Genomic DNA, 22,713 nt, shown 5'->3' on the forward strand with positions numbered 1-22,713 from the left:
TTCCATAGTCTTGTGGACTCCATGTCGCACAGAATGAGGGCAGTTGTTGACGCAGGTGGTTTGTGGACGAGATACTAGTCCCTACCACAGCCCTTGTTTTGTTAATATATTAAAAAATTGTTTGTTTTTGTTAATTTAATTATTTATTTGTGTTTGATATGCGTCCGGTTTTTTAGGATGCGAAACAAGTATTTTTGTTTATACAGGACAGGTCTCACCTATTAATAAACCCACAGGTGATGGGTAATAATATTTTTACAAGACAGGCATAACGAAGTTTGTTAACAAATGCCATTTCACATTTAAACTAATAAATTAAGTAAAAGTTAAAATAAAAAAAATAATAATTTTACCGTACAGGGAGGCGAACTCACAACTTCTGGTACGGATGTCAGACTTACCACTGGGCCACACACTGCTCGTAAGGTTTACTACATTATAGATGGATGACTTTCAATGAAGAGACACCACAGCAATGCCTTGCAGTGGGTTATGTTTACACGAGTGAAGCGCGCGATAGAACTTAGCATTTCTATCGACCAAGAGTTGGCCCATTCTATTTGCCACTAAGTGTACACTATAAACAATAGGTTATTTGATATTATAAAGTGAAATTACTGAATAGTAAAGATAATTTGATGCAGGGACTGTACTTCAGTCATTGTTATTGTGGTGACACAATGACATTCCCTCCCCTCCCTTCCTTGCTTCCTAATACATTACTATATAATGCATGTAGCAGTTAACAGTTTATGTACACCAAATGCTCTCTCTGGTGATTACATCCATGGTGCCTACTGTGAGTGACATTGTTTCCAATCATCAAGGAGGTGGAGATGATGGAGAAGAAGAGGAAACAGAACCAACAGCGGTCCCAACAAGTCAAGAAGTAAAGGATGCTCTCACCATCTTGATGCAGTATATTGCAAGTGCATCTGGAGAGGAGGGTGCATACAGTGCTTTGAATGCAATGGAAAACAAGTGGAACAAATGCAGAAGAAACAAGTGCAAACAAAGATTTCACATTTTTTCAAATAGTGTACAGTTAGTTAATTGTATTTATTTGTGTTAAGATGATTAAATTGTAGCCACATTGGAATGATTGATAATTTTGAACTTTTCAATTTATTTCTTGCATTTCCTGTCATTTACACTTTCCTGTACTTCACATTTTTTCCATCAGTCCTCTAAAAGTGTAAAAAAATGGGTTCTGCTATTGTTATTGTTTAAGTCACTATTGTTGTTTAGTTCTTCATATTATATTCTTAAATAATACATACTAAATTAAAAAAGAAAGTGTCATAAAAAAGACACAAACCAGTATCATAAAAAAAACATACTTCCACATAACACATTTTACTCATTTCACAACAATTCAGTTATCTTATGTTAACAATGGTACTCTTCATGGTAGTTAATTTCCTTGATCTAAGATTCAAAATAAATGCGTACTAAATGAAATTTCGTGCTGTTTAGCCAACCAAAATAAAAATACCAACTTTCGTTTTCATTGCACACAAAATGGATTTGACATCTGTCTTCATTTAGAAACTATAATTTAATTAGATGTAATTAATTTTGCAAAAATTTACATAAAACAGCTTTTTGTGCAGCTGTTGTAATCACTTAAACTATGATTTTTGCTGTTTACGAAAACTGGAATATTAATATATAGGGCTGGGTTTTTTATGACTTAAAAATCTCCAAAATATGCACTTATGACCTAAAAATTCCAGAAATATGCACTATGACATAAAAGATATGACCTAACAATATTGTAATAAAATTAGATAATTTCAGTTGTAAAATAAATTAGTGTCCTGCGCCGTGGCATCGTGGTCTAAGGCATCCTGCCTGGGACTCGCGTTACAGAATGCACGCTGGTTCGAGTCCTCATGGGGGAAGAAATTTTCTCATGAAATTTCGACCAGTGTATGGGACCGGTGTCCACCCAGCATCGTGATGCACTTGGGGAGCTATGATAGGTAGCAAAATTCGGTTACGCAAACCAGCTATAACGGTTGGGGGGGGGGGGCTCATCATGCTAACCACACGATACTTCCATTCTGATTGGATGATCGTCCACCTCTGCTTTGCATGTGGCCATGAGGCCAGCAGCCGGCTGGTCAGTCTTGGCCCCTCATGGGCTGTAGCGTCACGGATTATTATTAAAATAAATTAGTAAATCAGTTTATGACAATGAACTATTAATTTATTTAAGAATAAAATGTACAGTCACGGAAGAAAAAACTGGCCGATGAACAGCAAAACTCGTAAGGGTACTTATGCCAGTCTTGTTGTGATTATTACAGTACAGAGTTTCTAAGAGGGATACCGTTTACTTCCCCTCGAAGTTACTGGGCTAGGAGAGAAAGGCTTTCGTACTGTTTCTGTTCACATTCTATAAGGTTGAAACTCTCGTGTTTTTGTCTGTACACAGAAATTTGTTATAATTATTGTTTTTACCATTGCAGGTATGAGGAATGTTACTGATTTCATTATCAACTCCTCTGTTCGCCTTTCTATACTCTACAGACATACTTAATTTATTTATGGTTTATTTTTACTTTAATATCTTCCTGGCAAAACAGACGACGAAGAGTAAACAAAATTGAGATAGATACAATACATAGGAACTCAGTGCTAATATGATATAGAAGTGAACAGTCAGATGAAGTAAGGTAATCCAGTACAAATTATATAAGTAAACATTAAGATAAATTGAAATAAATACATATAAATTAATTTCGGTAAACAATTAATAATAATGAGGGAAGAGAAACATAAATAGATTTGTTAGTTAGAAATAATTTTTGTGCAATTTAGGAAATCGTTTGATTATATAAGTGGTTCGAGTGGTTTACTAGAACTTATTTAGTTATTCTATTTTTAAAGCTACAGTGTTTATTTTTGTTCTAAAACAAAAAGAAAAGATAAATATACATTCCTGAAGTAAAATAATTAATACTGAATGTTCTTTTTATATCACAAATTAAAATGTTCTTCAGTGATATACAACAGTTTTGTTCTGGACTTAATAACCTGTCCATAAACAATTGGCATTGATCACTGCATCCATTCTTCTTACAGAAATAACAAGGCTTTGGATATAGGCCTACTGTATTTATCTGACAATGCAACATCATCCCAAACATCTGCAATGAGATCCCACAATTCGTCTGCATTTCTAGGACACCGACTCTGTAGTTACACATTAACACCGCATTACACTTCCGTACACACATTTTCTATGGAATTTAAGTCAGGACTTTTTGACACCCATGGAACCTCTCGACATCATCCCTGTGAATGTTGAATCACCGCTGCACGGCGACACGTGTGTACCAAAGACAAGTCATGTTGGAATTTTATTTTTTTCGGGCTTAAACAGACGAACATTAGGTAGCATCACATTTTCCAGTAGACTATATTGGTGTAGGCTACTGATGCTCATTCATATGCCCATGAATCTTCCATAGTGCACCGCCACCATAACCAGAAATCCATACCACACCGACATGGACAAACAAACACTGCGTTGTCTTTGGACTACATATTCAGGGTCAAATCTCTTGAATTGTTTCGGTCGATATACTTGCACTGGACCTGTGCTGTAGTTTATAAACACGTCGTCCGACAAGATGACCTCTTTCCATGGATAGTTGTAATGGATTTGGAAAAATGCGACACGATCAATTCGATGGTCTTCAGAACTTCCTTCACCGCTGGCACTATTGAGCCTTTTACATAGCCATTCTGTTGGAAGCAGGAAATTCCATGCTGGCCACAAGCATTTTAGAAGTATTAAATGAAAATGCCTCGAACATTCTATTAACATAAGATCTTGTTGTGGTGTTGATGTCTTGGATCTTCTGCTACCAGGTTTACGAGTTATGTATCCTCGCTTTTGATAGTGCGCCCATCACCTGGACGCTGTTCTAGTCGCAACTCTATAGCGTTCTTCAGCTGTGCCGCGCTAATCTTACTCGATCAGTGCAATTACTTTGGCTTTGATGTCCATATCTATCGAACTGAAATACTAATGATGATTTTCGAAGTGGTTGTAGCTATTTATAGACAAAATCTATTAGTAGAGCTAGAAAGGGTCACGTGCCTAGGACTCTAGAAAGAACACGAAATATACAGTACCTAGTCATAAGCCATAAAAATTGTATGCATTTAGAGTGAAGAACGACGAACAGAGGGGATGAAAATAACATTAACAACATTCCTCATACCCGCAATGGCAAAACAATTTTCTGTATGTCGACTAAAACACAAATGTTGCAAATATACACATAGGCTCAATGTCGGATTTAGGCCTAAGCAATCTAGGCAGTTGGCTAGGGCGGCAATTTCCAGGGGGGCGGCATTTTCTCCCTCTCTTTCTCCTCCGTTTTTCATTTTCATTTTACAGTGAAATTTATTTTTAAAACACTTGTTGGTAAATATTTTCTGAAGTTTCTTCTTGAACACTTTGTGGAATTCAGATATTGTTTTGTTATCACATTGTCGCGGCCGTGCAAGAGTGAAAGGGAAGTGTGCAGCTGCATAGTTATATAGGTATAATAACTGCTGTAATGCAGGTATCACGTTATTATACTATGAAACAGCTTAAATTTAACTGCTTGTATGAACAAGAATGCATTGTTGAAAATCAAATTGCATTGTGTTTATTAGCTATTTATCGCTATGAATAGTAACCACAACTCTCAGTTACATTCACAATATAAAAGCCTATATCGTCAACAATACTATTTAATCACTTCCAGCATGTGCACTATATAATTCGATTTGAAAGGTTTATTCCGCAAAGAGTTGGAGTTTATTTTTCAATTTACTTTATACTCCTATTGAAGTAAGAAATACTCGTAATAATTATACCACCAACAAAAACAATGCTTAAAAATAAACCACAGCCTGCCCTTCAAAAATCAATTTTGTTTCAACAATGACTAGGTTTGAATATTATGTTTCTTTACATCAAGTCTGATATGCTTCTTCAGATCGACTTTGATAATACCATCATTGCTTTCTCTGTGAAGAAAGTCCGGAGGAAATCCTTATAATTCACAAGTAAGATGCATGTATTTTGATTCCAGTAATTTATTGTTTTCTGAATTGTAACATTTCATTTAAAAATAACTTTAACTAAACGTCACCTGTATAATAAATGCCCATAAACTGTTTGTGGGAAATGGGGTCGGCAAATTCTAGCACTGCCTAGGGGCGGCACTATACCTAACTCCAGCCCTGCATAGGCTACTGTAGGATGTAAATAAAACCGTTCTGAAGACTAGTCTCTCGTAGCGCAACAGCTACGAGGGGAAGGCAATAGTGTCCCTATTAGACACTCTGTACAGAAAACAGTCCGAAAACCTCTCTCTCCTAACCCAGTAACTCCGAGGGGAAATAAGCAGTATCCCTCTTAGACACTCTGTACTGTGATAATCACAACAAAACCGGCATAAGTAACATTACGAGTTTTGCTGCTCATCGGCTAGTTTTTTCTTCCGTGACTGTACATGAGAAGCAAGCTAAAGTATGGAATTTGATATTATAGTATGTTTTTTATTTTATTAAAATTATGAGTAGTTGGCATATGCTATGATTTTTTCGCATCCTTCTTTTAGTTCAGTTTATGAGTTCTGAGTTGCAATGTACCTTGGGCAAATTTTCAAATAAAAAACATTTCCGATTGTCAGCTAACAAAGCCTTGTACTTCGAAAAACTTCTTTCTACTTCAGCTGATACAGGAGGAGCATATTTAAAATGGGCAATATCATTTGGATTTAATTCTGAGTCATTAAGAGAAAAATTTTCACACAACAAAATCATTGAAATGGAACACAATGTATGATAACCTTTGTTTTTTTCTAACACCTTTTCCATTTTCTTTGACATTTCTTGCCCCACTTTACCAAAAACAACATCAAAGTTATTCACAGTTTTTTCACTAGTTCTGTCTGCTTCACTAGTGGAACTTATGATTGTTCCAAAGCAGTTATAGCAGCAGGAAGAAACCCAAAATTGGATTTGATATATGAAAATTGGCCTGAAATGTCGGAATTAGACATTAATTCTTGGGCTAGTCTAATTGAAGTGGCTTCCCTGCTGCCAAACGAATCAGTGATGTTTTTCACAACGTTGAAGTTCTGGCATTAATAGTTCCAGGAATCAATCCAGGACCCTCCATCTTGTCAAAATGGGAGAGGGCAGCAAGGAAATGTCTGGAGCTACCAACTTAAGTGATACAGCACATGAAGGGGCTTTCAAGAAGACCTTTTTGACACACCCAATTAATTTATCAACCTCACTCAATTGACTATGAATCTCTTCCGCAAAACTCTGTGTAAGACGTGAGCCAAACAAGTCACATGCACCATTTTACTATATAATGCTTTGATTGAATCTTCAGCTTTCACCATATAAGGCACAGCATCCATTACATTGTCATGCTGAACGCCTTCGGGCCATATGACACCCATATACCTATCAAACAGTTTACTAATGGTGGAAAAATTGAATTTTTCTATATGTTCACAGTTTATTAGAAAATTTTCACCTGGACCATCTTCTTCCAAAGTTCCTACAATAACATTTGCAATGTATCTTCCCATGGAGTCTGTGGTTTCATCAATTGAAACTCATATTTTTTTTTTTTTTTTATTTGCAACTTGCTGTCTCATATGTTGCACAGTTCTTTCGTAGCTTCTGCTGATGTAGTCCTTTCTTATCATGGAAGAAACGGGAAGAGATTTGCCAGTGTGTTTTTCTAAGAATTCACGAAGATTTGAATGATTCAGTTTACTTAGAGGAATGTCTGTACAAAGGAAGGCTGTACAAAGTTCTTCACAGAATGGTGAATAAGATTATACAAATTTGGCTTTCAGGTAGTAGCTCCCTGTAAAGCAGGTTTGAATAATTTCAAGGAAAAATTGTTCCGGGGCCGGGTATCGATCCCAGGACCCTTCGCTTAGCGTGTGAATGCTCTTCCGACTGAGCTACTCCAGGAGCTATACACGACACCGTCACACACAAGTGAATAAGATTGACGGGATTCCCCTAGGAGCATTTGCTTTAGTGTTTTTCCATTTTCAATTCGTTGTATACTATGTTTGTGTTTTTCTGATCTCACATGCTGCTCAATGTTAAATGTTTTCTCCAACGGTTACTCTTACGTCAAACAATTTACAGTATATAGCCATCACTCGAAAACACTTTCTCACCATATCGAGACACTAATGTTTTAATTTTATTTGAATACTTTTCAATTCATTGTGTACCATGTTTGTGTTTTTCTGATCTCACATGCTGCTCAATGTTAAATGTTTTGTCCACGTTTACTCTTACGTCACACAGTTTACAATACAGTATATTGCCATCACTCGAAAACACTTTCTCACCATATCGAGACACTAATGTTTTTAATTTTACTTGAATACTTTGCTTCGCTTTTGGCATTTTTCCTGAACTATACTACACACGCTTCCGACTTCAACAAGATTTAATAACTCAATGAGACCCTTGTTTGTAGTCTAGTACCCAGATTATGAAGACAGGCTTGTCGTGAAACAATAGGCCTACACAAATATTTGTTCACTTGTATGTAATAGTAAAGTCCATATTGTGAATTTAAACGAAATAGGGGAAGAAGGTACATTTTACCATTTTCCAGGAAACAAAATGTGATATGTAATTCTGAGAAACTTAACATATCAAATGAAATTAATATAAAAATTGGAAATTTTGCCTTTGAAAAGGTGGAAAAATTCAAATATCTTGGAGCAACAGTAACACATATAAATGACACTCGGAGGAAATTAAACACAGAATAAATATGGGAAATGCCTGTTATTATTTGGTTGTCATCCAGTCTGCTCTCAAAAAAGCTGAAAGTTAGAATTATAAAAATATTACTGGTTGTTCTGTATGGTTATGAAACTTGGACTCCCACTTTGAGAGAGTAACAGAGGTTGAGGGTATTTGAGAGTAAGGTGTTTAGAAAATATTTGCAGCTAAGAGGGATGAGGTTACAGGAGAATGGAGAAAGTTACACAATGCACCTGTATTCTTCACCTGACACAATTGGGAATATTAAATCCAGACATTTGAAATGGGCAGGGCATGTAGCATGTGTGGGCGAATCCAGAATGCATATACAGTGTTATAGAGTTGAGAGACAAGACTGAAAAAGATCTTTGGGAAGGCCGAGAAATAGATGGGGGGATAATATTAGAATGGATTTGAGAGAGGTGGGATATGATGGTAGAGACTGAATTAATCTTGCTCAGGATAGGGACCAATGGTGGGCTTATTTGAGGGTGGTAATGAACCTCCGGGTTGTCTTATTTACTTATGGCTTTCAAGGAACCTGGAGGTTCATTGCTGCCCTCACATAAGCTCGCCATCAGTCCCTATCCTAACAAGATTAATCCAGTCCCTACTATCATATCCCACCTCCCTCAAATCCATTTTAATATTATCCTCCCATCTACGTCTCGACCTTCCCAAAGGTCTTATTTCCTCCGGCCTCCCAAGTAACACTCTATATGCATTTCTGGATTCGCCCATATGTGCTACATGCCCTGGCCATCTCAAACATCTGGATTTAATGTTCCTAATTATGTCAAGTGAAGAATACAATGCGTGCAGTTCTGCATTGTGTAACTTTCTCCATTCTCCTGTAACTTCATCCCTCTTAGCCTCAAATATTTTCCTAAGAACATTATTCTCAAACACCCTTAATCTCTGTTCCTCTTTCAAAGTGATAGTCCAAGTTCCACAACCATACAGAAGAACTGGTAATATAACTTTTTTTGACAGCAGACTAGGTGACAAAAGCTTCTCAACCAAATAATAACAGGCATTTCTCATATTTATTCCCAGGTTGTCTAAAAGTCGTAAGTAATTAAAAATAATAGAACAATCTGTGTAGGGTCACTACTACCACTGAAAGCTGAAGAAAATAAATATATCGTATTGCTATTATTTTACGTGAAATTAATATATGGAGTGAATATGCACTATAGAGACAAACTTCAGGAAGTGATTCCTGACAGGAAAACTAGCAAAAACGTTAATGTGAAGACATGTCCAGAAATGCACAGTGGTCGGGAATAGAACATAATTACATTCCATTGCATGACACTAGCCATTTAATTTCTGACAACTTTACAATATGTATTCGAAGTACCCCTCCTCCCATAAGCCTCGATGCAAGCACCCACATGTCACATCTTTCATTGATGCACACATTTGAATGTTCGGCCTGGATCCCAATAGTGTCACAGGCTGCATTGACACGTTGTTCAAGTGTCTGCACACCGGGAACTAGCTCAGCATACACGACATTTTTCAGGTGGTCCCACAGGTAAAAATCAAGTGGGTTTAAATCTGGTGACTGGGCAGGCCATGCAATAGGATCTTCTCATCTGATCAATCTGCTGGGATAGATATTGAGATACTGGCAAATGTCAACATGGAAGTAGAGAGGAGTTCCATCATGCATCAGTTACATGACCTGTCATACTGCCAATGGCACACCTTCCAGAAAGAGAGGCAGAGTGCTCTGCAGGAATTGCAGATATCTGGTTATTGAGGCGTTGTGGAAGAATGATGGTCGAAGTGGTGGTCAAACAATGATGCTGAACCTGATGAGTGCTCTTACCAGAAAGTAACATAAAGAAGTGTTGCCATTTATCATGTAACATATTATATCTGGATATATGTTCACAGGATCATTTTCGTTCCTTTTCTTATCAGGAATCACTTCCTTAAATGTGTCCCTATTGTTCATATTCACCCTGTATATGACCAAAAAACTGGTGGGCTCTGTTTATATAGAAAGAAGAGAGTTGTTGTTTTCTAATGCCAGGCGTTTGACAATAAAGTCATTTGACCTCTAGCACTCCAATATTTTTAAAAGATATTATCATGGCCAGCCACTGAAGCACAGATTTTGAGGTGTTCCGAATCCATTTCTTGGTTTGAGTTGCACAATGGGCAGTTAGGGGACTGATATATTCCAATTCTATGCAGGTGTTTGGCCAAACAATCATGGCCTGTTGCCAATCTAAATGCAGCTACAGACGATTTTCTTGGTAAATCGGGAATTAACTGTGGATTTTGATGCAGAGAGTTCCATTTTTTCCCTTGGGATTGTGTTACAAATTTTGTTTGTTGAAGTCTAAGTATGTAGATTTAATAAATCTTTTCACAGAGTAATACGTAGATTTAGTAACAGGTCTGTAAGTAGCAGTGCTGCCCTTCTTTGCTAAAGCATCCACATTCTCGTTTCCCAGGATTCCATAATGGGATGGTATCCATTGGAATACAATTCTTTTATTGAGTGATATTAATTGAGAGAGCATTTTAGTTATTTCTGCTGTTTGAGATGAAGTTGTGTGTTTAGAGACTATTGATAGAATAGCTGCTTTGGAGTCTGACAATATAACTGGATTCTTAAATTTATTGATGTGGCATAGAAGATTCCTGAGACTTTCACTTATTGCAATGATTTCACCATCAAAACTTGTTGTTCCATATCCAAGAGATCTATAAAGTGAGAAGAGACAGCACGTAACACCTGCACCGGCACCTTGTTCTCTGGAGATCAAGGATCCATCGGTGTATAAATGAAGCCAGTTTTGTGGAGGGTACCTAATATTAATTGTCTCTAAAGACAATTGTTTCAGCATTTCAGTGTTTACTTCTGATTTCAGTATTTCTTCTGTTAAATTTAGATTATATTCTATATTTAATAGAGTTATAGAGTTTGCTTTAATTTGTAAGTTTTCTTTTAAATTTGGGATATTGATTTTCTGTTTTAATTCTTGAACAATGGATATGAAACTTTTTTGAGTTTTCAATCTACAGAGAGGACTGTATAAATGGCAATTGTTTCCTGGTAATCTGATAAGTTTTTCATATTGAATCAATGCTGTTTCTTCTATTGTCATTTTGATGCTGTTAATATTAGTGAGGAATCTCATAGAATCTATTGGAGTTGTTTTGATTCCACCAGTAATGAGTCTGAGAGCTTGGATTTGAACATATTCTATTTCGTTTAAGAAAGGTGAAGTAAGTAAAATTTCTCCGCAGTATGTCAGCACTGGCTGTATAAACATTTTGTATGTAGTGTTCAAAGTATTCCTAGAGCATCCCCATTTCTTTCCTGCTAGTCTTTTTAGAAGGGAGAATCTTTTACGAGCTTTTTCACAAATGTATTTCAAATGGTTGCTCCATGTTAACTTACTATAGAAAATAACTCCAAGATATTTGGATTCGTAAGTCCTAGGAAGGTGTTGGCCATTGTATTGGATATTGAATTCTCTTTCTTTTTTACCAAGTAAAAATATTTGGTAGTTACTTTTGCTTAAATTGAGTGTCATCAAATTTGATGTATTCCATTCATGTAGTTGATTTAGAGCTTTAAGAGCAGAATTTTTAATTTTATCTCTATGTCTGTGAGATCCGGAAGTCCACAAAACTATATCATCTGCAAATAGTGCTGTTTTCATGTTTGATTCCTCTAATAGGGAGGGTAAATCATTTATATAAATATCGAATAAAGTTGTGCTGAGGACAGCACCCTGAGGTAGAGCTCGATATGTTTGTCTGTAACTAGAAAGTGAGTTATTGAATTTAGTGGCAATGAATCTTTGACTAAGGAATTCTGATATCTATCTGACATATTGCTGGAGATACCTAATTTCTGGAGTTTTAGTAATAATTTATTTCTCCAAACAGTCATATGCTAACTGAAAGTCAATAAATATTGCCAAGGTATCTTCTTTTTTGTTAAAACTGTCTTTTATTTCTTGGCCGAGGCGTATGATTTGTTCATTGGTAGAGTGTAGTTGTCGAAAGCCTGCTTGTCTTGGTGATAAAAGATTTTGGGATTCTAAATACCAAGTTAATCTGTTGGAGATCATGGACTCCATGGTTTTTGCTATCATGCTTAATAGTGCTATTGGTCGATAACTATTAACATCATGAGCAGGTTTCCCTTTTTTGTGAATTGGTACAATGATTGCTTTTTTCCAAGCTGCAGGAATTGAGGTGTTCCATGATAAATTAAAAATGGATAAAAGTACAGACATTGCTTTTTCCTCCAGATGTTTAAAAAATTCGGAATGAATGTTGTCGGGGCCAGGAGATTTCTTATTTTTTAAATTTTGTATAGCTACAGTTAATTCTTTGGAAGTAAAATTTTGATGAAAGAAGAGAATAAAAGTTGTCTTCGAACGTTTTCCTAGTGTTTCTTATTTATGACAATGCAAGAAATTAATAGTTAAATAAGGTGAATACATAAGGGACATAGCTTTAGCATAGTGGTCTTGAAAACTTTTCATTCATGATCAGTGCGTGTGTTTAGATGATCAGCATGGGAGAGGAGCACTGACCTATGTTTTACTTTAGAAGCCCTAGACTGCACATAAATTCAATTGACCGAAATTGTTGGAAGAGTAAATATGATAAAGATTCATAGTATCTTGTACTCTAATCTAATATTGTTGTGAAAGACACTGTCTTCTTTGAGTGCATTAAAACCATGTAATTGTCTTGCACTCTTTATTTCTGAACCACTGATGTTAAATTATATCTTTTTTTTTTACCCAAGATGCCACTTTGCTTTTTATTAATCTCAGCTGACATTCTTACTCTCTTGTCTATAATTACCTCAACTGCCTGATCTGTTTTGCAGTATTACGTAAAATATGAACATAAAATGAAATAATAATGTACAGTGAATTGTAATTGTGTTTGATAGATATGCATTTATTATTAATAGAAACTTAGAATCTTCTATTCTGTTGTGAACTAAAAATGTTTCTCTTTCCAGTTCTACTTGCATTACATAGTTGGATCAAACAGCAACATGCAAAATTCATCTATTTCTCTGCTGCCGCTATTATCATATTCCGAGCTGAATTAGCACTGTTCTTGGGCATTTTATTGCTTATTGAACTAGTCAACAAGCAAATTCAGCCTTTAAAGTAGGTACTCAAATTGTAGAATTTAACTACTCTTTTAACATTTTATTTAAACCTTCAGTTTGTATTTGTAAGATTTATAACTAATGAAAAAGAAAGACTTCTAGTGATAATCATTTGTCATTTATGAGGAAGGTTTATTTTTATTCCAAACCATGGGATTCTTGTTCTTTAAAAAAAAAATTAATGTAACAAAGAAATCTGCATGGCATTAAAAGTTTCCTTTCTGTTTGCTATCCTTCTTGGCTACACTACACAGAAATTAATTCTTTTGATATCTTACTACATAATATCCTACAACGTCCTAAGTAACATGAAGCATGTTCAACTTCATCAAAACTCAGTTGCATAATCTATGCTCCAGCTTCTTCATAATTAGTAAAAAGGCACATAGTGGCCATAATATATATATTTTTTCTAATGAAATCTTCATCGAAATCTGCAAAACACATTTCAATAAATTGACATTAGTTCCAAGATACTCGGATCACTGGTGCTAATATTCCTTTGTGGTTAATCAACCAGTTGCGTGGCTCTTGTTTTCACTGTGTTAATAATAATAATAATAATAATAATAATAATAATAATAATAATAATAATAATAATAATAATAATAATAAATATGCAGCGTAGTTTTATGTTATGAAAAACGGTTTCCCTAGCAACAAGTTTGTGTGGGAATTCTAACTTTCAAGGCCTAACAACAATAGCTGTAAATATAACAAAAACACGATCGTGCAAAAAAGTTTTATAATATTAAATATTTCCATTTCTACACCACCAAGATGCAAAATGAAAATTAACTAATTGAAGTCAGCATTTAAAAACGATTTAACACATCAAAACGAACAGATTATGAAAATAGCTTCTGCATTTGATTACGAAATCAAAAATATTTCTATCAATCATCCTTATTTGAAAAAATAGTCACATAAAAAAATTAACATGTATATTCACTATATTGTTTTAACGTAAAAAAAAATCTAAAAATTGTTACCATTTTTCTAGGAAAAGGGTCCATAGGTTTCATCAGATTTAAAGGGGTCTGTGACCCAGAAAAAGGTTAAGAAGCACTGTTTTCGTGAGATTGATAATATTTTATCACTTTATTTCAATATTTATTTTCAAATTACATACCTTCACTACAAAATGTTTTGCCTTATGCATTTTCTTTCACATTTTTTAACAATAATATTTAATTACTTCATTTCAGTTTCTCCTTTCAAATTAGAGAGTTGTTTTTACAGTATATTTGCATTATGTACAAAACGAATTGTTTTCTTTAATGGTTTATTTTACAATGGTTCATCAACATCAATGGTTATCTAGTGTCTGCATGATATGAAGGTGATAATACCTGCGAAATGAGTCAAGGGTCTAGAGCCAAAAGTTACCCAGCATTTACTGTTAATGGGTTGAAGGAAAACCCCAGAAAAAATTTCAACTAGGTAACTTGTCCCAACCAGGACTTGAACCTAGACCTGCTCGTTTCATGGTCAGGCATGCTAACAACGAATTGTTATGATTTTGCTTTACATATTTTCTTGTATGTTTTGTTTTGTTTTCTTCAATAAGCAGGGAAATGTCTGGAACAATACTTTACTTTTCTAAAACAACTTAATTGATTGACGATGAATTTCTTTAAATTTTCCATTAGTTGCATACATTCATCTCAAACAGTATTGTTGTCGACCTGGTTGGTAAGTTGGTATAGCGCTGGCCTTCTATGCCTAAGGTTGCGGGTTCGATCTCGAGCCAGGTCGATGGCATTTAAGTGTGCTTAAATGCGACAGGCTCATGTCAGTAGATTTAGTGGCATATAAAAACTCCTGCGGGACAACATTCCGGCACATCCGGCGACACTGATATAACCTCTGCAGTTGCGAGCGTCGTTAAATAAAACATAATATTTTTAACAAACAGTATTGTTAGGAGGTCTATATGTTTGAGCATGTCTGGTGTTGTAATGTCGCTGTACATTATATATATATTTTTTTTTGCTATCACAATATTAAACATTTGGCATGTTCGCCAGTTTGAACAAAAAGAAACTGTTCCTTCCATTGGGAATCTTGAGTCACTTTAAATGTAGTGCCGGTATACTTGTCCTGTTCTCTAATGTATCAGTACCTGCCCACAATATTTAAAATGTACTATTATATTGTAGACCTATCCCTATCACAAACCGTCAGCAATGTTACAGCTTGGTTACGATAGGTCTGAGTGTGTGAAACTGTGTTTGCATTTACAACAGGTTTCCTGACTCACCCATCTACTGCACCAGGCGCTCACTGGGTGATATACCAGTCGTGAGCACGTCTGGTCTAGGCCATGATGGATAATCATGACACTAATCCAATGAAGATTTCTTGTTGACACAGTCCCTGTCATTTTTGTGAACTCGTAATGATCGTGCAGAGCACTAATATAATAATTACAGATTACTTTCTTTGTCTCATTATATTTTATACAATCAGGGCTGACCATAGTAATCAAGCAGACAAAAGAATCGAGGTTGCCATAGAAGTATAAATTAATTCACTCTGTTCAACTTTCCTTTCAAAAGCACCTTCCTTATATGCTCGTTTATGAAGTTTACATTTTATCAGCAGTTAATGATGCTTGAATTTTTTGTCAATTTTTCATTTTTTGTACTACTGCATTAACTGGTCGTTGATATTGTCCCTGGCCGTTTTAACCAGCCTCCTTTTCATGCTTATGACTTCACATCACATGTGTAACACTGTTGCAGTCTTCTACTATATCTGTCTTGCAGAATAATGTATTTACTCTTTCATTTCCACTTGAGTCATTCCACATCAGATCGGACACATTTTTGACCTCATATTTTTTATGCTTTCTAAGAGTAAAAATAAGAGACCCATATTTTTTGTTGGCCCCAATTCTGATTATTTTGAGATTTATACAGTATCAAAATTATTTAAAAATAGCATACATTGACATATTTGTTTCTCCCATTACGTGTATCGTATGAATCGAGGTTAGTCTCATTTGGAAGGTTAAATATATAGGCCTATCTTTTAGCTTGTGTATATTCACTTTCCATTTTTATGTATTCACAGTACTTTATACCATAATTTTTATATAAATCTTGATATTCATTATGTTCGGAAACTTAGAATACCATTTTTAAGTTATCACTGTGTTCTCCATTTAATATCCGTAAGTGTGCCAAATTTCATAGTGGGGAAAGCAATACATGACATAGTAAAAAAATACTAAATAAATACGCGTGCAGAGCTCTATTGTGCTAATCTTAATTCCTTGCAGCGCCACACCGTTAAACCGCTGACTGAAACCTATCTGCGATAAACGTCAATTGCTGCCTTTGTCTGTTATCATCACACTGCCGACTGCCAGTAATCTTTGTTTACGTCTGGAGAAGCTTAGCTGGGCTATATAGGCCTAATACTTAAACCAGGTCCAAGGCAGAATGAATTCTCTTCAGTTTATTCTGAGATTTTCAAACGTTCATGCATTAATAACACAGTAATACAATATTACTGTGGGTGTGTATAGTTTCTGTTACTGTTTTTAGTTGGTGCAATTAGTGTGTAGCCTAATCGCAATGAGTAATATAACACAACGTAGACATTATCAGTGTTTTAATCCTTTCAAAATAAGCAACCACAGTCGTAGGTTTAAGAAAGGGAAATTAAGATGCGTGACTTACAACATGCTTAAAAAATTGAACATGCAACACATTAGGTTGTCATACAATCTCAGGATTTGCGAAAATTGTCGTAAGAAAATTTCGTTAATGTCAGATGTTGGTGAATCAAGTGCCGTTCAAACCAGCAGTGTTGATATCTTAGCGGGTTCTAATGTCCAGAACATTGAACAAGAAACAACAGGCACTTCGGAAACTGATAAATGTAGTGCGTCAAGTAATTCAGAGGTGTCAGTGACGGACATTGATAAGTTGAATGAAAGTTTGGTCTCAATGGAGGAAACACCAATTAAGAAGAAGAAATTATCACAGAAGAAGTATCTCCAACGAAAATATCAGAAAATAAAACAGACACTTAAGGAAAAGATTTTTCGTATTGAGAAAAAGGAAGTAGAAACAGCACCAGATGAGAAGAGTAGCAGTGACCTAATTAATAAGCTAGCAGAGTGTTTCAGGAACACTATTGACAGAAAACTTAAAATTCAGATTTTAACTATATTTGAGGACTGGCCATACAGTAAAATTAGGGAACACTTTGATGCATGTAATCACATGATCAGTGTTGCAAAAAACTTAGCTGCAGAGAGGGGAATTCTTTCAACTCCAGAATCTAGAAGTGAAAAAACTTTAGACACATCCATAGTGAAAAAAGTATTTGACCATTACACTAATGATATGTAAACCGCGTCATGGCTGGAAAGAAAAACTTCGTTTCTGTGAAAGAAGACTGCCACAAAGTACAGAAACAGAAAAGATTGTTGTTATCAAATTTAAAAGAAACATTTTGGGCTTTTAAGGTTAAATATCCAGATATACAAACTAGTTTTTCAAAATTTGCGGAACTAAGACCAAAACAATGTGTGCTTCCAGGAGCCAGTGGTACTCATTCAGTCTGTGTGTGCGCTCATCATGAGAATGTAAATTTGTTAATTGATGGTGGAAACATTGCGAAATTGACAGCCAATCTAGAATGGCCACTGAGAAATTACAAAGATCTCATTTCACAGATTGTATGTAACCCTGTATCCCCTGATTGTTATTTCAGAAAGTGTAAAAATTGTCCATCAACTGCAGACTTAATTCAATATTTACAGGAAGCATTTGAAACAGAAATGATAGATGTAGTCAATTACAAACAATGGATAACTGTTGACCGAACTAATTTAGAAATTTTGCACTCTTCAGTAGAAGAATTTTTAGATAAACTTTCGATCAAGTTAGAAGCCCTAGCCCTCACGCATTTATTGCTCAGCAGCAAGCAGCATTTCTAGCAGAAAAGAAAGAAGCTCTCCAGGACGGTGAATGCCTTGTAATTTGTGACTTTTCCGAAAATTATGCCAGCGTGATTCAAGACTCAGTAAAGGGTGTTCATTGGAATAAAAATCAGGTCACACTCCATCCCTTTGTAATTTATTTTAAAGACAGAAGTGAATTAAAACATAAAAACTTCGTACCAATTTCAGAGTATCTTAAACACGATAAAAATGCTGTCCACCTTTTCGAACGAAATAGTAAATGTGAAAAGAGTTATTTATTTTTCTGATAGGGTTAATGCCCAATACAAAAACCGAAAAAATTTTGTAAATCTGTGTTTTCACGAAGAAGATTTTGGCGTAAGTGCTGAATGGCATTTTTTTTTTTTTTTGGAACTTCACATGGGAAGGACCCTTGTGAAGGGATTGGCTGCACCACTAAAAGACTAGCAACAACAGCAAGTCTTCAGCCACATCAGGACCCCATTACGACACCAAGAAAATTGTTTGAGTGGGCTGAAAAGAATATTAGTGGAATTGATTTTCTATTTTTCACCAATGATGAACATAAAAATGAATGTAACTTACTGCAGTCTCGATATGAGAGGGCAAAAGCAATAAATGGCATGAGAACACTACATGCTTTCATACTGGTCTCAAAATCTGAAGCACTATTTAAAGATTATTCTTTGTCCCATGAAAGTAAACGTGTATTTATTTGAGTTGCTTAAAAGTATGTTTCAGTTATCTAATCAGTTGAATTGTTTTTGTGTGTTTCAAGTTTTGTGGAATTTTATGTTAATAATTGTGCTTCAAAAGTGTTTACATATTTCGTAAATTGACTTTATGATGTATAACATACTGACACTGTGTGTAGACACATATTCATATATAGCAACGTGGTCTTGCAGTGATGCTCCTTATCAACAGCGTGCACTGGGCTGGGTTAGTTAATTTATTGCAAATTCATTTATATATATATATCCCATTGTGAAATTTTGTAAGCATATAGTTGAGAAACTAAGAAACGCAGTGATATTTTTTATATTTCGAAAAAAGTTTCCAAACTTTAAAAGAAAAGACATTTTAAAAATATATTTTCGAGAAAAAAATACAACAAAAATTTTTATGTAATCTAAGGTCAGATATGCTAAAAGTATATCTTATGAGCTTTAATATGAGCCGAATTTGAACAAATTGGGTTAATTAGTAATGGAGATATTACCGATTATATATAACAGTGTGCACACTATTATGTAAGTTTTGAATTTAAATACTTTTCACAAGAATCAAGTTTTATGAAAATGAAAATATACGTATATTTTATTTTTGTTCTTTCAATCGAATAAAAAAGGTTTGACAGAAATAAAAAACATCAAGGTTAAATTTCCTTTAAATTTGTCCGGTTTGACGTGGAATGACTCACTAATATTTGTTAAATTAATATGATAAAATAAATATTTTTAATTAGTTTTTGTTCTCTCAATTAACTTGAAATTTCGACTGAACGCTGCTGGAATGTCATGTGAACTTGATAAAATGTTTTACATGTGATGGAAACATGTTTAGTCAATCGCGAGTTTTGTTAATGTTTAGCAAGTTTCGTGGTTAAATAAAGAGTGATTTCAGTATACTTGTCAGGACTGGAAGCTACTGTACATTCCACTACAGGGATTTCTGTCTCCAAATCTCTTCTAAACTCAGTGCTCCTTTCTGCCAGTAGACACAATATTATGCACCAAAACTCTTCTTTAAATAGAAATCATTTAATTAGAATATATCCTGAAGGTGCTAGATCTCGTATGTGACTCATCTCTACTGGCTAAACACATCACAATTAAAAACTATTCATGAAGTAAATGTTATATGCAAGAATTGATTAATATTTCATACTACATTCTGCATACATTAGAATCCCTCTTAACTGGCACCAAAGGGACTAGGCTAGTTCCGGATACGAGATTTTGCCGGATAATTGAATAAATACTGGTATATACAAAGAAAGTTTGTACTTCATGATCCTAAATGTTGAAACTGCAGCCATATGAAGCTTATTTGTTTATCGCTTGCTCATAACTGAATAAACATAAAAACTGTGTGGCTTTTCCTTATAAAAAACATGTCACACAACACAAATATTACACTAATCCTAAGTTCGAATATTCATTGAAAACAAAAGTTCCTGCAAACTTCCTAATGTGGCAACACTGATGGTCTGAACGTAACGAACCAAACATAAAATCTCTGTGGATTTTCTTTATTAAAATACGTCACACTACACAAATAATATACTAATTTTAGGTTAGAATATTCACTGAAAATGAAAGTTCATGCGAACTTCCTAATGTGACAAAATTGACGACCCAGAATGTGGCAATCTGGCAGATTTACGAGGGATTTTACTGTACATTTAATAATAGTAATTCAACAGCACCTTAATTCATATAAAAGTAATACATTGGTAAAATCCATCACACAACACAAATAATATACTAATTTTAAGTTAGAATATTCGCCGAAAATGCAAGTTCATGCGAACTTCCTAATTTGGCAGAATTGACAGTTCAAACTGTGGCAGTCTGGCAGATTAATTTTTTTTTTTTTTTTTTTTTTTTTTGCACAGCTAGAAGTGCCGTTGTTTTGGTATTGCCAGTTAGCCTACGAGGGATTTTACTATACATTTAATAATAGTAATGCAGCAGTACCTTAATTCATATAAAAATAATACATTGGTAAAACCCATAAAAACTTACCCTCCTATCCCTTATGAATGAAGGTGTAAAAAGTTGACAACTGCAACCTCTGGTTTCTTTTAAGCTGTCAAAAGTACATTTTGTTACACGTGGTGTAAGTGAAGACTTTCCATACAGAAAACATTAATGTTAATCCAACAGAGTTCAGCTAACATATGAAATCAACGAAGAGAACAAAAACTGACTACTAAAGTCCATTTTATTATGTTAATTTAACAAAAGTTATAAGTGGAGGTACAACATAAGATCTTCTCCAGAACGAAAATTGCACATTGGAAGTATTTCTTTAGATGAAGAATCATGTATTTCCAACTGTATGCTATGACGTAATACCTCAGACATTTCGGTACTACTAAACGGTTCCATCATCAGAGTCATATCACCTAAGATCTGAGGAGTCATCTGCTTCGATGAGTTCATTGTTTGGCTAGTCCAAACAATTGGACATGCCAACAGAATAGATGCCCTTCAGATATTATTCAGACTCCTAAGTCTGAAATATCGGGAGATACACTGTGATAGCCTAGGATCTCATACTATAAATGCCTTACTTACTTACTTACAAATGGCTTTTAAGGAACCCGAAGGTTCATTGCCGCCCTCACATAAGCCCGCCATCGGTCCCTATCCTGTGCAAGATTAATCCACTCTCTATCATCATATCCCATCTCCCTCAAATTCATTTTAATATATCCTCCCATCTATGTCTCGGCCTCCTCGAAGGTCTTTTTCCTCCGGTCTCCCAACTAACACCCTATATGCATTTCTGGATTCGCCCATATGTGCTACATGCCCTGCCCATCTCAAACGTCTGGATTTAATGTTCCTGATTATGTCAGGTGAAGAATACAGTGCGTGAAGTTCTGCATTGTGTAACTTTCTCCATTTTCCTGTAACTTCATCCCTCTTAGCCCCAAATATTTTCCTAAGAACCTTATTCTCAGACACCCTTAATCTCTGTTCCTCTCTCAAAGTAAGAGTCCAAGGTTCACAACCATACAGAACAACTGGTAATATAACTGTTTTATAAATTCTAACTTTCAGATTTTTTGACAGCAGACTAGATGACAAAAGCTTCTCAACCGAATAATAACACGCATTTCCCATATTTATTCTGCGTTTAATTTCCTCCCGAGTTTCATTTATATTTGTTACTGTTGCTCCAGATATTTGAATTTTCCTACCTCTTCGAAGGATAAGCATGTTCCCATGCAAAACAATTATAGTTCGAGACAAATCATGTCGTCCTCGTCCCACTCCACTGCATGAAGGCAATGTTACTTTCTGAGTGATTTTTACAATATAAGGTAGTTGTATGAGAAAGGTTGCCTTTCGTTCACTCATATTTTTATATTTCCATTTCGTACAATATTCTGGTCACGAGACATAATCATATACTTTGTCTTTTTGGGATTTACTTCCAAACCTATCTCTTTACTTGCTTCAAGTAAAATTCCCTTGTTTTCCCTAATCATTTGTGGATTTTCTCCTAACATATTCACGTCATCCGCATGTACAAGAAGCTGATGTAACCCATTCAATTCCAAACCTTGTCTGTTATCCTGAACTTTCCTAATGGCATATTCTAGAGCGAAGTTAAAAAGTAAAGGTGATAGTGCATCTCCTTGCTTTAGCCCGCAGTTAATTGGAAAAGCATCAGATAGAAACTGGCCTATACAGACTCTGCTGTATGTTTCACTGAGACACATTTTAATTAATTGAACTAATTTCTTGGGAATACCAAATTCAATAAGAATATCATATAATACTTCTCTACTAACCAAGTCATATGCCTTTTTGAAATCTATGAATAACTGATGTACTGTACCCTTATACTCCCATTTTTTCTCCAATATCTGTCGAATACAAAAAATCTGATTAATAGTCGATCTATTATGCCTAAAACCACACTGATGATCCTCAATAATTTCATGTACATACAGAGTTAATCTTCTCACAAGAATATTGGACAAAATTTTGTACGACGTCAACAAAAGTGATATTCCTCGAAAGTTACC

At 35.0% G+C, this 22,713-nt stretch overlaps 1 protein-coding gene across 3 annotated transcripts in view; it reads left to right on the top strand.

Annotated features, from left to right (window-relative positions):
- Window positions 1–22,713, top strand: part of Alg12 (Alg12 alpha-1,6-mannosyltransferase) — an 89,413-nt gene that overhangs the window by 34,197 nt on the left and 32,503 nt on the right. For all 3 annotated transcript variants that reach the window (XM_069826156.1, XM_069826174.1, XM_069826166.1), the window contains one exon: window positions 12,848–13,001. In XM_069826156.1, coding sequence (XP_069682257.1) covers window positions 12,848–13,001 — 154 coding nt within the window. The remainder of the gene's footprint in view (window positions 1–12,847; window positions 13,002–22,713) is intronic.

Source organism: Periplaneta americana, chromosome 1 (genome assembly GCF_040183065.1).
Source record: "Periplaneta americana isolate PAMFEO1 chromosome 1, P.americana_PAMFEO1_priV1, whole genome shotgun sequence".
NCBI lineage: Eukaryota > Metazoa > Arthropoda > Insecta > Blattodea > Blattidae > Periplaneta > Periplaneta americana.